This window comes from Paroedura picta, unplaced genomic scaffold (assembly GCF_049243985.1).
Source record: "Paroedura picta isolate Pp20150507F unplaced genomic scaffold, Ppicta_v3.0 Ppicta_v3_sca22, whole genome shotgun sequence".
NCBI lineage: Eukaryota > Metazoa > Chordata > Lepidosauria > Squamata > Gekkonidae > Paroedura > Paroedura picta.
In genome coordinates this window covers 4,536,785-4,552,830 of record NW_027518619.1, presented here as the reverse complement: position 1 = coordinate 4,552,830, position 16,046 = coordinate 4,536,785, and the positions used below count along the sequence as shown (strand labels likewise).

The 16,046-nt window shown below is 48.1% G+C and overlaps 1 protein-coding gene across 22 annotated transcripts in view; it reads left to right on the top strand.

Annotated features, from left to right (window-relative positions):
• The window catches only part of LOC143828387 (microtubule-associated protein 2-like), a 318,337-nt gene extending 306,424 nt beyond the window's left edge, over positions 1–11,913 (top strand). For 12 of the 22 annotated variants that reach the window (XM_077318800.1, XM_077318792.1, XM_077318791.1 and 9 more), the window contains 4 exons: positions 427–519; positions 3,073–3,154; positions 4,114–4,229; positions 7,094–11,913. In XM_077318800.1, coding sequence (XP_077174915.1) covers positions 427–519; positions 3,073–3,154; positions 4,114–4,229; positions 7,094–7,309 — 507 coding nt within the window. In that variant the 3' untranslated portion in view covers positions 7,310–11,913. The remainder of the gene's footprint in view (positions 1–426; positions 520–3,072; positions 3,155–4,113; positions 4,230–7,093) is intronic. The other 10 variants (XM_077318799.1, XM_077318790.1, XM_077318805.1 and 7 more) reach the window with 3 other exon arrangements.
• The last annotated feature ends 4,133 nt before the right edge of the window (positions 11,914–16,046 follow it).

Here is a 16,046-nt window from a genome sequence, read left to right as displayed (position 1 = left end):
AAAAATAAGAACCTTAAATTCAATCTGGAATTCAACCGGAAGCCACTGTAGCTGCCAAAGGATGGGATGAAAATGGGCCCTCCATTGAGTTCCTGTGAGCACCTGGGCAGCTTCATTCTGGACTAGATGTAGTTTCCGGGTCAAGGATAAGGGTAGGCCCATGTAGAGTGAGTTACAGAAGTTTAGAGGTGACCATTGCATGGGACCTTGGAATGACATCCCCCACTCTTAACAATTCCCAAGCTGGTCATTGGCAAGGGACCACAAGGAAGCATGGAGATATCCTTAATCTTGGAGGCATTTTTGCAAAGCTGTTGAGCTCCCCGGTGCTTTCCTTTGCAACCACTCTGCCCCCACAGCTAGGAGGCGCTGTGTCCCCCCGAGGAGGAATGCCGTTCGAGTGCGTTGATTTCCGATTCCTTTTAGGTTAGAATTTTAAACAAGAAGATTGATTTTAGCGATATTGAATCCAGATGTGGTTCCAAGGATAACATCAGACATTCGGCGGGGGGAGGAAACGTAAGTAGAGACGGTGCCCGACCAGGTACCCAAGCGGGCACTGGTGATGACCCTCCACCTCTGCACCACCTCTTGGCTCCTTGTTTCCTTTCCAAGCACTCTTTCCCTTCTTGCTCATGCTCCACATGTCACCTTGGTCTAGTGATGTGACAGCTTTGTGTGTTGAGTGGTGGTCCACCAGCATCCTTCCTCCCAGACCACAGCAAACCTCCGAGCTCGTTCACAGTCGTAGCACGCTCGTCTGTAAAGCGCTGAGGGAACATAGAACTCCCTGTGTTGGGGCGAGAGCCCCGCCTCCAAACTAACCTGGGCCCCTAGGGGGTCCTGGGCGATCAGCACAACCCCCATTGGCTGCTGGAGAAACTGCAGCAAGCCCCTCCGAAGACCAGCACTGAGAAGAGGCAGGCCTCTGCTGCTGAGTCACTCCCAAAGGCCATCCTTCCCATGAGGCTTGTGGTATCTCTACCCCTCTCAGGACACCATGGGCCTCTAAGATAGCAGAGGAAGGAGAAGTGCAAGAAGAGAAGGCCTAGGCCGAGAATCCAACCCCCCTCGGTTAGTCACACCCAGCGGGACACCCTTTTCCATGGGGCTTTAAAGGAACACACGGTTGCCCCACCCTCAGGAAATCCTTTAAAGCAGGGGTAGTCAACCTGTGGTCCTCCATATGTCCATGGACTACAATTCCCATGAGCCCCTGCCAGAAAACACTGGCAGGGGCTCATGGGAATTGTAGTCCATGAACATCTGGAGGACCACAGGTTGACTACCCCTGTTTTAAAAGGTAGGAAGCAGAGAAGAGAGGGACCTGTAACTTGAAAGAGGAGAGGAGGGAGTGGCCGGGACAAGATAGAACTCCCTTCTTCCCCTCTGGCTTTGTCTGCAGGCTGTCGAGGAAGGGGGCTATAGGGTGCAGCATCTGTGCCTCAGGTGTGATCCTGCCGTCAATCAGAAAACCCTCCAGGCTTCAGGAATGTCCTGAAGCACAAGAGATATTGAGGATGTCAATGTTAGACATGCTTGTCTAAGCTGCCACGTAGTTTTCCAGTGACAAAGGAGGTGAGGACCAGCTAAAGGTCACTCAAGATGGTGCGGTCTTCCTCGTTACATGGTGGACTACAACAAGAAGTGATACAGTGAGGAGGAGGGACAACTACCACTGATACTGACTAGCTACTCTAGGCCCAGGTCATTGGAGGAGTCTGGTCTCCAGGAACGGAAACAGAAGTTGTCTGTGGGGCTCATGGGAATTGTAGTCCATTGACATCTGGAGGACCACAGGTTGATGACCCCTGTCCTAGACCATTCTGGCTCCCCCCCCCCCCCGGGTGATCTCATTCTCAACTGACTAATACAAGTGCCTCATGGTGGGTGTGAATGTTAAGATGCCCAGTAACTATCTCAGTCATAAGACAGTAGACATAGTCCATCCCTAGAAAGTCAGGGTCGGTCTGTAAGAAAATGACTTTCTGAGCCTAACAGGTCATTTTCTTTTATTTGTCCTAGGAGATTAAAAATCAAGCCAGGCCAATGGTGCAAAATCAGGAAAATGTATATATTTCTTATTAGTTAAGACTTCCCCAACAGGCTTTGTCAGGGAATTCTGTTTGCCTTGCAGTATATCTTCAAAAGGAGTATAAGGTCAGTAAGAAGAAATGTGTAGGGCGTTTTTTGGAAATGTTAACGGAATAATAATATGTGCATGAGCCTGATTTTGCACCATGGGTCTGGGCCTTATTTGTTATCTTCTGTGGCCAGAGTGGCCCTTTTGAGTTTTTTCCTCTCTCTGCTCCATACTAAACGTCACAGACCAAGGAAGCGCTATCTCCTAAATCCTATAGACACAAGAGCTTAGAGACTGGAATGTGGGTATCTTACAGTTTCCCCCATCTCTCTGATCCTAATTGAATTCTCTTCTGCATGCCATTAGGATGTCATTTTTTTAAAAGACACAAGTGGTTTCGGGGTGGGGTTTTTGGAGAGGGGAGGAGAAACCTGCTGATAACAAGCTTAAGAGTTCAGTCCTGTGAAGTCTAAGCCCATTCAAATCGATGGGTCTAGAAGGGAGCAATACGTCATAGGATCGCACTGTAAATTGGCATTCACAGGGGTTGCAGTCCTATGCATGTTTACCCTTGGGGGAACATCCCCCGCAACTCGTACTGCAGATTACTGGCCTGTAGGACGATGTATTAAGCAGAAACCGGGACAAAACATTTGGAAAATCTACGGAAGACTTGGACACACACACACACACCACTGAGACACTTCCTTGCATGTGAAATGTGTAAGAAAAATAACCCCCTTTTTTTCCGTCCTGATTTAGAATCTTCGCTGCACTAACGAAACGGGTCTAACGTAGTTCTCTGGTAGAAACGGGAAGCTTGCTGTGTTAATCCGGGTGTCCCCCCTGCTTTGTGGCACGTTCTGTATTCTGCTAAGCATCTCTTCCTTTCCAGTGTTTTTTTATTTTATTTTTTAGAGTTTGGGGGCATCATACCCACTTTTGTAGCCTGCATTTTCCTTGTTCCTAAGTTGTGCTACTTTTCACAGATCCAAATTGTGACTAAGAAGATAGACCTGAGTCACGTGACTTCCAAGTGTGGCTCGCTGAAGAATATTCGTCACAGGCCAGGTAATATGGGAACTGGCTGGAGGGGGGGGGGAGGACAGGATGTGGGCCAGCCTGCCACTTGAATGACCACCCTGTCCATGTTTTTGGGTCCACAAGCAATTTAGTCCCAGAAACCTTTCAAAGAGAACGTTCTGGTGTGTTTTGGGAACTGCAGCCTGCGTGAGAAAAGTGAATTCGTTATTTATGCATGTATGAAACATACCCCAAGAAGGAGAGGTTTTTATCCCCAGTTTTTCTCTCCTTTAAGAAGCCTCAAAGTGGTTCACAACCTCCTTCCCTTCCTTCTCCCCACAACAGGCCCCTTGTGAGGCAGGTGGGGCCTGAGAGAGCTCTGAGAGAACTGACTGGCCCAAGGTCACCCAGCTGTGTTTCAAAGGGGCTTACAATCACCTAACCCAGGGGTAGTCAACCTGTGTTCCTCCAGATGTCCATGGACTATAATTCCCATGAGCCCCTGCCAGCAAATGCTGGCAGGGGCTCATGGGAATTGTAGTCCATGGACATCTGGAGGAACACAGGTTGACTACTACCCTTGACCTAACCTTCCTTCTCCCCACAACAGACACTCTGTGATGCAGGCGGGGCTAAGAGAGTCCTGAAAGTCCTCATGTATCTTAAATACACGATACCCAGCAAGCTTCATGTACCTCAAAGCAGCTGACAATCAGCTTCCCTAAACCCCAGTCTCAGCCTCTCTTTTGAAAAATCCCTTCAGGTTATAGCAGAAGGCCCCAACCTTTTTTGATCACCTTTGGAATTCTGACAAGGTAAGTGGGGGGCCCAAAAAACAAAATGGCAGCCCTAGAAGGCAGAGTCACACACACATGGAGGACGCTCAAGTGCAAAGGAAACCATAATTTAAAAAATATATATACACTGGGAAAGAGGAAGGAGAGGGAGAATAAAATTGACACTGAGGTGTCAACCATAAGTTTGGTTTGTTTTTTTTCCTTAATGAGCAGGTGGAGGACGCGTGAAAATCGAAAGTGTGAAACTGGACTTTAAGGAAAAGGCGCAGGCAAAGGTCGGCTCACTGGAAAACGCTCACCACGTACCTGGAGGAGGAAACATCAAGGTAAAGGCTCCCCCTTCCCCCCGATCCATGCTGTATTGGTGTAGCCTTTGTGTGCCCAATTGCAGGACGCTTTTCTCTGCTGCATAGCTATTGCTGAGTGCCGTGAGAAGCATAACGGGTAGGTTCTGGTTTTTGTCTCTGGTCACGTTGCCATGACCTGCTTTGGCCAGCCCAGTGCCTCCGACTCAGGAGAAGAGAGCGAGGACAACCAGAGCTATCAGGAAAGACCCAGCATTGCAGAGGTTCCAGCAGTACTAGAGACCTCCTGGCCCGAGCTACCAAGGAAGACCTTGACACTTCTGAAACAGCCGCCAAGCTTCCACCAGGCAGAGCCCAAACCTGGGGATGCAGTCTCCCCAAGGGATACTCTTACTCTGCAGGAGTGGCCTGGGCTGCGGCAGCCCAAAGAAGGCAAAGGGCTCAACTGGCTGAGTGCAGCCCCATCCCAGAGAATGAGAATACTTTTCAGGATCCTGATCCAAGCATGGTGCGGCTGCGTGGGCTCCGGGCCAGCCAAGGGGCAGCTGAGCCTGACAGCTTCCCAGCCTGCTGGGGCCGAGACTTGGGAAAGCTTCCTTGATGGGTCAGCTGGTCCATGAGGACCGAGGGCCAGCTTCCCTGCCTAGCCTTCAATTCCTGCTCCTCATATCCCATCCCTTGTCTACAGTGTCAGCTTGGGGTGGGTGATTTACTTCAGATAAGCCAGAAATTATCTGTCTGAGCCGAATCACCCATCTCGTCACTTTTAAAAGGCCAAATCAGCGGTGGCCAAATTGTGCTTTAGTGATTCTTTCATGATTCAGCCAGTTTAAAGGAGGATCTTGGGGGCAGAGAGGGCACAACAAGCAGCTGATGTGTGATGATCGGATGCTTGGTGGGCCCTTTAAATGCCTCTCTTAGCCTCTCTGGCAGTGAAGAGGTTCTTTGCTTCCAGATAAGGCTGGAGGGAGACATCTAAAGGGCCTCCCAAGCAGCTGATCATCACACATCAGCTGCTTGATGTGCCCTTTAAATGCTCCCCCCACACTTTTCTAAGGCAGTGCCTGAAGCAGTCATCATCAGATACTTGGAGAGCCCTTTAAATGCCTTGCCCCGGTTTGTGAAGATGCTCTAAGCCAGGGGTAGTCAACCTGTGGTCCTCCAGATGTCCATGGACTACAATTCCCAGGAGCCCCTGCCAGCTGCTGCTGGCAGGGGCTCATGGGAACTGTAGTCCATGAACATCTGGAGGACCACAGGTTGACTACCCCTAAGCTACCATCAAAATCTAAAGGCTTGCTGGGTGGCAAAGAAAAAGCTTTGTTATTTCTAGCACACCTGGGAATGCACTTTTGATGTAGAGCTAGGTATAAGCTGAGAATGGTGGCCTCAGATAAATAGAATTTTAGAAGGGGGTTCCAAATAAGACACTTTAAAAATACTAGTCGGAGCTAAACCTAACAGATTTTTCTTTGCCATCCAGCAAGGCTTTAGATCAGGGCCTCTTGTGGCGCAGAGTGGTAAGGCAGCAGACATGCAGTCTGAAAGCTCTGCCCATGAGGCTGGGAGTTCAATCCCAGCCACTGGCTCAAGGTTGACTCAGCTTTCCATCCTTCCGAGGTCGGTAAATGAGTACCCAGCTTGCTGGGGGGTAAACGGTAATGACTGGGGAAGGCGCTGGCAAACCACCCCGTATTGAGTCTGCCATGAAAACACTAGAGAGCGTCACCCCAAGGGTCAGACATGACTCGGTGCTTGCACAGGGGATACCTTTACCTTTTAAAGCCTTTAGATCAGGTCATGGGAATTGTAGTCCATGGACATCTGGAGGGCCTCAGTTTGACCACCCCTGCTTTAGATTTTGATATTGTACAAAAGAGCATTCCACAAATTAATTTGACTACTGAGGAAGACCCCTCAGGGTTGAAACACGTTTGGTCTATTCTGACATGTGCAATTAGATAAGTGTTGTTTTTAATATTTTTAATGTATATAAGTGCACTTTGTTTAATAAATATTTGTAATGATTTTTTTTAATATTGCTTCTGCAGCTCAAGTTTTGGGTTCCAGACTTTTGTTCAGGTTGGGTCTCGGGTCCCTTTTTTGATTTTGCCTGATGCATTCAACACATGGTTTACAGACCCTCTCTTGCAAGTGGCAGGACTTACCAAAGAATGATGGGAGGCCTAGGCCAGCATCACCAGTGTTGTAGCAACGTCTGTTCCAGTGCACTCCAGTGATGTCGTCATATCTCCAGCAATGCAGGATGTTCTGGTATTTGGACAAAAGCTCTATGGCAGAAGCTGTTTTTACCAGAGTTTTTGCTCAGTGCCCCAGTGTTCTGCATCGTCAGTGATTAAGTATTTGAAAGGTTGCCACTTGGAGGAGGGCAGGATGCTGTTTCTGTTGGCTGCAGAGGAAAGGACACGCAGTAATGGGTTTAAACCTCAAGTACAACGATATAGGCTAGATATCAGGAAAAAAGTTTTCACAGTCAGAGTAGTTCAGCCGTGGAATAGGCTGCCTAAGGAGGTGGTGAGCTCCCCCTCACTGGAAGTCTTCAAGCAAAGGTTGGATACACACTTTTCTTGGATGCTTTAGGATGCTTAGGGCTGATCCTGCGTTGAGCAGGGGGTTGGACTACATGGCCTGTATGGCCCTGTCCAACTCTATGATTCTATGATTCTATGATGTCACTTCCATTGTACGCAGGAAGTGACATCACTAGGTTGCCAGCCACTCAGACCTAGGCGCCTCCTTGCTGCCGTCAACTTCCCCCACCAGCCGGATGGTTGGTGGCAGGGGGCGGGGGCCTCTTTGCCCCCCCAGCAGAGGGCTGGAAACGGTCCTGTCCCACCTCACCAGCTGTCGCGTCCCTTTTGCAGATCGACAGCCAGAAGCTCAACTTCCGAGAGCACGCCAAGGCCCGAGTGGACCACGGGGCCGAGATCATCATGCAGTCGCCCGGCCGCTCCAGCGTGGCTTCTCCACGGAGGCTCAGCAACGTCTCCTCCTCCGGCAGCATCAACCTGCTCGAATCTCCCCAGCTCGCCACCCTCGCCGAAGACGTCACCGCAGCCCTGGCCAAGCAGGGCTTATGAATCGGCTTCGTTTAGCAGTGTTTGAAGTAATACTATTTAGGCATGAGCTCTTGCCAGGAACGGGCTCTGAGCAGGTGTTCCCATTCATCTTTTACCATGTCTAAAATTAAGTCACCCACCCCCCACCCCCCCAAGACTGTAGTAACCATAAAAAATAAAAAACGGGGAGAAAAAGATACGCAGAGTTGCAGAAATTGGCCTGAGTTCCATTTCGAGCAGGAAGACGCTGGCTTTTTATGTGGGTACAATTGCCGTATATTCCATTGGATGGTCCTCATTGCTCAGCACTGTCTCGCATGGACTATCTGTGCTATGACACCATGCATTTTGGCCTTTCCTGTGCCTGACAGCCCCTCCACCGCTTTCTGAAGAACCTTGTTCCGTATGTTGAGTTGCTCGTCATCCCGTAGGGTTGGCAGAGAGCACGAAGGAACATCTCCTGCTGCAATTTTATCACGGTTAAATTAAACTGGAGAGTTTTCAGTACCGGGCAGAAGGGCTCAAAAATAACGTCAAAAAGGGGCTGGGTCGGGTGGGGGTTATTTTATACAAACGGGCGGAAAGAAAGAGTCGATTAAGTTATTAATATTGCGGAACCGGGATAACGATGTCAGTGTATAGCTGATTCTGATAAATTATTTAACTGATAATTAAAGAAAGCAGTTGGGGAAGAAAAATTGTATGAACTGTACTGGGGAAGTGGCAGGTGTGTTTTTGTTTTGTTTTTCCTTTCTCCCTTTTTTTCTAAAGCTACTGAAACTAAGCCGTGGAAATGTGTCTGATTAGAATACTGACTAAGCAGCTTGCTTTTGTGTCTACACTACTGATTTCAGATCCTTTCCATCTGTTTGATAAAGTATTACTCTAGGTATATCTTTCTCTGTGGCCATTTGTGATCTCCCCTCTCATACTTGAATATTCTCCTTCCTTATTCACAGTATCTGTGTCTCTTGCACCCTTTGGTGTTGCAATTTTAGGTATGTAAAAGTAGATGTTAGCAGGGTTTTCAGATTTAAAACAAACAAACAAAAAAGGACAAACCATTCCGCATGAAATTGCTTTCTGTAACATCTCAAATCTGTGACCCTGTTTTAGTGCCAGATGCAAGTCTCTTCTGTGATATTAGAAACGTTATTCTCCCTTCTCTTTCTTCCTTTCCTTATTTTTTTTCTCCCCCCCCCCCCCCCTTCGCTACGACTGATTTTATCGGAGTCTGGGTAATTATTTTAAGACGTCTCCAAAAAAGGCGGTTTGGGAGTCTAGATTATTTTTTTTGGAAGAAAAACGAACATTTAAAAATAGTTTCATTCCAGCTGTTTTTTTTTAAAGAACACCCAGGGTAAAAGTGAAGCCCAAAGTTGTTGTTTTTCTTTTGCTAAAGTTGAAATTCCAAGAGAAATTCCAAGAGAATGGCAGGCGTTCTTCCATGTTCTCAATGACGTCTTTGCCTAGGGATGGGAAAGCAAGGCTTCAGAGCGAGATGGATTTTTCTGCATGAGAATTCTCAGCCACCTCAGTCAGTAAGATGGCATGGAGATGGTAAATTAATCTGCAGCAAAAAATATATATGGAGTATAAAAAGTATAAGACAAGTGTATATAAGAGGAAGTAATGCAGGGACACCTAAATATTAAAGCAGGTGGCAGGTTGGATACACACTTTTCATGGATGCTTTAGGATGCTTAGGGCTGATCCTGCATAGAGCAGGGGGTTGGACTAGATGGCCTGAATGGCCCCTTCCAACTCTATGATTCTATCTATAAGATGTCCTCCTCTGCCACGGGGAGGACAGTGGATGTGGCACAGCCCTATGGCTGACCCATTGGTGGATGCAGGTCCAGCCATGTCACATTTGCTGGCATTGATTGGCTGATCGTTAAATGACCCATTTCAACCTGCAGGTGGATCGCTCCGCTCTTGACAAAACCATTTCTGTCACATCTGCATGTTCTCAAGCTGAGCTCCACACGAACCATGCACCCGGAAGGCTTTAGGTGTTGGAAGCTGTTGGATCAAGGGCCATTCCTGCAGTGTGTAGTATCTAGGGCTGATGCTAACACACCCATGGGTTGTGGTGGTTGTTGTGGTTGTTGTTTGAGTAAAGTATCAGTGGTATGAACAAACCAATAATCCTGTGGCACCTTAAAGGCTGACAAACTTCTCAGCCGCATTCGGGTTTCGTTCCCTAGTGCTCTGTTGAGTTCAAACTTTATTACAGTCGGTAGGGAGATGGATCGAATGAAGGTCAGGCATGTATAACATGGCATCCTAGCCAACAGAGGCTTTGTTTATAAAGAGGTGGGAATAGGCAGATCTTCAGGAGACCAAACTGGCCGCATTATGCAAGGATGACCTAGTATCCTTGGCGGTGCGAAGTACTGTCAACTTTTGGCAACCCTGTAAAGTTGTCCAAAGCAAAAAACGAACAAGAAGGATTCGCCATTGCCTGCCTTGGCAGCCCCAAATTTCCTCACTGGTCCCCGGCCAGGTACTACCCAGGGCCGGCCCTACTTAGCTTTGGAGATCTGAGATCCAGGAGTTATGGTCTTTGCCAAGAAATGTTAAAGATCGTTCGTGTAATAAGACGCCTACCAGGATCTAGCGTTTCATTAAGGAAGAAAGTTGGTTTAGAATCTAAAGTGCACCAGAAGGCCTGTTCCAACCTATAATTGCTGTGTTGTCGCTTAGAATAACCATACGAGGTACTCAAAGAGTGTAAGCAGACCCCGGCTGGGCCAGGCGGAAGGGTGAGAGAGCCCAGAATCCTTTGGGACTCTTGGCTGCGGCTCCAGAAGCAAAACTCAGAAGGCAAAATTGAAGGAAATATCACTCCAGCTATATGCCTTTGGTTCTCGCACGTTCGCCTTGCTGTGTTTCGATGTCTTTTTCCCCAAATCTTGGAGCAAGAAAGAAAGAGAGACAGAGCGCCTAGGATGCAGCTGAACTTCTCAAAGGTGGCCCCTGCTGACCGCTAGCCGGTCACAACCGCGTTGAATCTGTGACTATTTTGTATTCCGCTTTTTGGGGGACTGGGGGGATGTAAACACATTCTAACTGGTGAAGTTAAATTATTTCGCGTGCGTGTCCTGCTCAGTTTCACGCCGCAGATTTCTACCTTTCTCCCTTGTCGAGTGGTCCTCGCAATCGGTCATCATTCTAGAAAGAGTCACAGGACCTTGCGGGCGTCCTGCAAGGGGAACGGCAGCGAGGAGAACCTGGGGAAGGGAAATGCCAGCACTGCGTGGCAGGGCTAGATTCTCATTGCTCGGGGAAGAGGCGGGTGTTCCTTAGTTTCGCTCTTGTCTGAGCTCAGCCCCTGGCCAAAAGCAGTGGCTCAGTGCAGCAGGAAGTTCTTTTCCTTTGAGCCCTCGTTGCACAAACGAATAGCTAACCACGAGCTTTCCTGCTCTCGCTTTGCAGCGGGATGCATCCGGCGGAGCTCCCTGATGGGATCGGAGCCCGTTGCGGTTCTTGGAACATGGATCCCGGCCGGTTCTGTTGCTCTGATAGCGACCCCCGTACGTTCTCTTATAAGCTGAGATAAAATACATTTCTTAAAGGCACAATTAACAGTTCACAAGTAAGCAAGATTTTTTTTCCCCCAAAAAATAAATTAGAACTAAGCTTTCAACTGTCCGATAGAAATCAAACCTGTCCACTGGGTAGGCAGATGCTGGGTGTTAATCTTTAGCTGCAGATGACCCGTTTCTATGTAAGGCCTGAAGGAACCGGAGGTAGGGGGATGGGGGGAAAGCGGGAATGAACTGGCCTTTGTCCAGCAACAGTAGTCCAAGCTGCTAATTTTTATTTCCCCTGTGTTCTGGGGCGCTAGACATAGAATAGATGCCTTTGGAAACCTAAGAGAGATGTTTGTATACAGCTGCAACTTTCCATCCTGGCTGCGTGCAAATCTGTGTGCCTGCCTAGTACGCAAGGATCCCAAAATACGAACTACCGGATCACACTGAACCTAGCAAAGACTTTTCTGTAGCCCTTGAGTCCCTCCCGACGGCCACCGTGAAGAGCAACCGACCCCTAGCAGCAGACCGAAATGCAGCCACAAATCGGCACTCCCTGTGCCCCACCAGGCTGGAAACAGCTGCCGGCCATGTACAGCGGCCGTCAGAGGTTCAAGAATTCTCCTAGTTTTGGTGGGACTGCAGGGGTGGGGAACGCTGTGAGTCCCAGTATAGGGCCAGTGTGCTTTGCTGGCAGCTTCCAGGCGGGCTGCTTGGTCCCGTTTTGTGCAAGCCAAGCCAAAACCTGGCGTCGATCGCTGCCTCCCGGGTAGCTGAGCCGTTCCCTAATGAGTAGAAGAATTGCCATGCAGATCTGGTCGTATCGGGCCTAACCATCTTTTCAACTTTAGCAAAGGAAAATAGGAACACGCTGGGGTTTTGGAAAAAGAAATACAGTAGACGGTTACAAGCCTGTGGGTTTATTCTCTCTTCTCCCCCCCCCCCAATAATTCTAGCTCCTGTTATCATATAAGAGGCATTTCTTGAATGGCTGGTGGTAGGTAGTTCATGTTTTTCAATCCAATTTGCAGATGTATTTGTTGCTGTATAGTGGTTGTTTTGCAAATAAAATCGCTTGTCATTGATCGTCTTGTGTCCTGCCTGCTTTTTTTTTTTTCCCCTTCCACGCCCGTCAGGGCTTCATGCATCAAGGATCATCAAGTCACCGCTGACTGATGAAAATGGTGTTTAAGGAAAGAGGCAAACAGGAGAGAGGCAAACGCCACTGCCCGTCTCTGTATCTCAAACCTGGACTTCCATGGTGGTCTCCAGGCCAAGTACTATTGACAGCCAACCACGGTTGGTTCTTTCTTTCCTACCGGGGAGTCCTGTACTGAGAAAAGTGTCCTCGTCATGCAAATGTTACTTTACACAAGCACAGGCTAAATGCTCTTGCCATCTCAGCACTCTCAAAGGCTCGGGTAAAAAAAATACTGAGAAAACAGCCTTAAGTTCTCATACAATTGTAAACCTCTCCATGAAGCCTCATTGAGATTCTGACACTTAAGAAACCAATTGAGCCTAAATTTCCAGGGCAAAACTGGAGATTCCAGGCTGGACATTCCTGGAGAAATCTGAATGTCTAATTATTATTTATTTTATTGGATTTATTCAGTAAATGGACTTCTATGCCGCTATTTCTGGAACCAGGCAGCCAGTGGCAGCTTAGTCACAGCATACAATTTAAAACAATCGTAAAAATCCCCTCCCCCTCCCACCCTAACCCTCCCCATTTGTCCAACCAAGCTATCTGGGTAACCTATGCGTCTGGATTAGTTGGTGGAACTAATAGGAGAGACATCAGACCATGGCTAGACGCTGGAGGGGAGGTAGATTATGGCCCTTGGCTAAGAGTCTAGCCCAGTGGTTCTCAACCTGGGGGCCGGGACCCCTTTGGGGGCCAAATGACCCTTGCACAGGGGTCACAGCAGGGCAAGCAGCCTGTTCGGGGAGGGCGCCATCCACACAACAGCCTTGCAAGGTAGATCGCGATAGAGTGTTCATCTGTCTGGAGCAGCGGAAAAGAGCGAGATCATCATGGGACAAGAGGCAGAACTGAACTGAGAAACCCCGGGGGGGGGGGAACAATTTATATACAATCCTGAACAACAGATCTTCATTCCATTGGCCAGTTCCAGTTTAATTTCTGCGAAAGAACACTGGCATCATTTTATGGTTGAGGGTCACCACCACATGGGGAACTGTATGAAAGGGCCACGGCATTAGGAAGGTTGAGAACCACTAGACTAGTAACTATATTCTTGAGTTAGTTGTAAAAGTTATTGTTCGTTGCTAAAGGATTACATGTCCTGCTTTTGTCCAGAAGCCGCGTTTATGCTCGGAGCCACCCACAAAGATCAGCACGTTTTCTTTTTGAAACACGCCGTCTTCATTTGGGAAGGATGCCGTCTAGACTCAAGCTTCTTTGGCCTTGCCTTTATGGAATAACAAACTGTGCATCTGGCGAGAATCAAGGCATTTACGTTCATGGTAGAATGCTTTTGCTAGTGTTGAGAAACACCTAAGCACTCCCTAATGAGGGATGTCCCTGTAATGCTTTGTAGAGGTGTGGCCCACGGGTCTATAAGGCAGAATGTCGTGTGTAAAAACCGACTCTGACAACCTAAGCGTGTTCTGCTCTTACGTTCTGCCAGTCTGAAAATGGACAATTCTAGGGCTGGCCGCACCTGGACCTGGCTGAGGGGCTTTGCAAGTCAAGGTGCTGGGGAGACCTGACACTTCCTGCTTTGGCTCAAGGAGGTGGTTGTTTCAGCCCGTCCCCAGGCTCCAAGCTCGAACATGGCTACTGAGGTCATCAAAAGACAAGGTTTTATGCGCCGGTCCTGTAAACAGAAAAACTCCGTCAGATTGTTGTTGCCATTGGTGCACGGCTCTCCCTCCAGGCTGTGTCAAGTTATATACTTCACCTAGAATTCTAGAATCATAGAGTTAAAAGGTACCTCCAAGATCATCTGGTCCAACCCCCTGCAGAATGCAGGAAACGGCCACAGGACACGAGCACCGACACACTCCCTTCTGCCCACCCACTTACAAGCTTCCTAAATTCACAGAATCAGCATTTTTGTAGGGTGGCTACCTAGCCTCTGCTTAAAAACCTCCAAGGGAGGAGAGTTCTGAAATGGCTGCCCTGAGCCTGCATTTTAAAATGGCTGCTAGGGGGTGAAAAGGCTGTAATGGCCTATGCTTCCCAGGAGACTCAGGGAAGGGTCTCAAATAAGGAGGGAGGAGTCCCAAATAAGGAGGGAGGAGTCAGGCTCCACCAGGGGAAGGAGCTTGTGGGTATTTAGGCTCCAGACCCTCTGGGAGGGTTCAGTCTCTCCAGGAAACTGTAAGGGAGAAAGTGGCAGATCACCTCTCCAAAGAGAAGGCCCTGCTTATTCATTTTATTTTATTTTATTTATTTTATTTATATCCCGCCACTCTGCAAGGGCTCGTGGCGGTTTACAATTCATTAAAACCCCAATAAAATCCCGTAACAATAAAACAATCTCACATAAAGCCAACAATCAATAAGAGGATCCGGCGGAAAAAAACTCATCCCAATTTAGCCCACCTAATACCATCACTAGAGGGGAGGGAAAAGAAAAAGAGGAGGAAGGGAGAGGGCACTGATGGAAAACGCTACCACCGCTTTATGGGGGGGCACCGATCTACCTGGCCGCCCAACCTCACCCGCTGACCTGGCGGAAGAGCTCTGTTTTGCAGGCCCTGCGGAATACTGAAAACTTCTGAAGAGCCTGCAGCTCCTCCGGGAGCTCATTCCACAAGGTCGGGGCCAGGACTGAAAAGGTCCTGGCCCAGGTCGAGGCCAGGTGTGCTTCCTGGGGCCAGGAATGAATGCGCCAGGCTGAGGGACAGGGCCTGGCCTTGGCCACAAGAGAGAGGGTGGGAGGCTTGAGAAGCAGCCACCCAGGAGGTGTCTGGTGAGACTGGCTAGCAAGTGTCCATAGGATCCTCTCCTACTCTTCAGCAGGGAATGTAGGGAAGGAGGAGGGCATTAGGCATCCCTTTAAATTCATGTATAAGTGCTGTGGCTTGATTCCATGTGGTGTGCTAACCAATTACCAACCTAATTGTTAATTGGTTTAATAAACCTGAGTTTTGGACATACCCCAGTGACTGGTGCTTTGGACCACCTAGTCTCCCCCACTCAGGTAATCCTAGTGCAACGGGAGGGCCCAAGGAAGGAAAACCAGGGAAAACTAGGTGGTTGCCAACTCTCCAGGCGGGACCCAAAGACTTATGGTTTTGACTTTAAAACACCAAAAACCTAGCCAAGAATACCCTGCAGGGGGTGTTGGGGGAGATGTGTCATTAGCATCGTTAGAATAGGGACGTCCTGGAATTTTTCCAGTCCTCTCCTCTAGTTTTATGGTTGGTTCTTTGAAGACTTCCTGCTCCTTGGAGTGTACTTCCTCCCTCCAGGACAACAGGCAGAATGAATAGAACAGTTAGACAGTTAGATCTCTCTCTCTCTCCCTCCTCTCTTTCTACACAAAGTGATTTCACAATAAAGCTATTTTATTCTTTTATTAAGCCTCCTGGTGCTTGACACCTCTTGGTATATTTAAATTCTGCCAACATGCTTTCAGAGAGCCCAAAGATCTGTAGGTTGGGGCCACTATGGGTAGAGAAGGGTTCCAAAGTCTCTTACTGGAGATATTAAAGAAGGCGAGGAAACAGTGAGCTGGGTGCTGCAGAACACTCCTGCCAAATGTGGTGTCTTCCCCTGAGGCAAGATGCTTGGGGCAGTTTTCTGTGGTCCAATGGGAGCCTATCCATTGCCTCTGAAGGATGCATTATATTATTATTATTATTATTATTATTATTATTATTATTATTATTATTATTATTATTATTATTATTATTTAATTTATATCCCGCCTCCCCCTGGAGGCTCGATTTGTTGCAGTTTTCTCAAAGTCAAAGTCAAAGTCAAACTTTATTGCACTGGGCCATAGGCCATCACAAGATCAAATAACAATAAAATTGTTAAAAACAAACGCAGAATAACAATTCCACTTGACCCATGCCTTCTGCTCATTAGCCCACAGCATTTGCCACAAGGCCAGCTCGAATCTTTCTTGCGGCCAGAGCAAAGTTGGCGACCCTTTGCGTCACAAACGGGTCCGGATCAGAATGCAAATACCTTATCAGGAGCTGAAGAAAATGCCCCTGGAATAATTTCATTTAAAAAT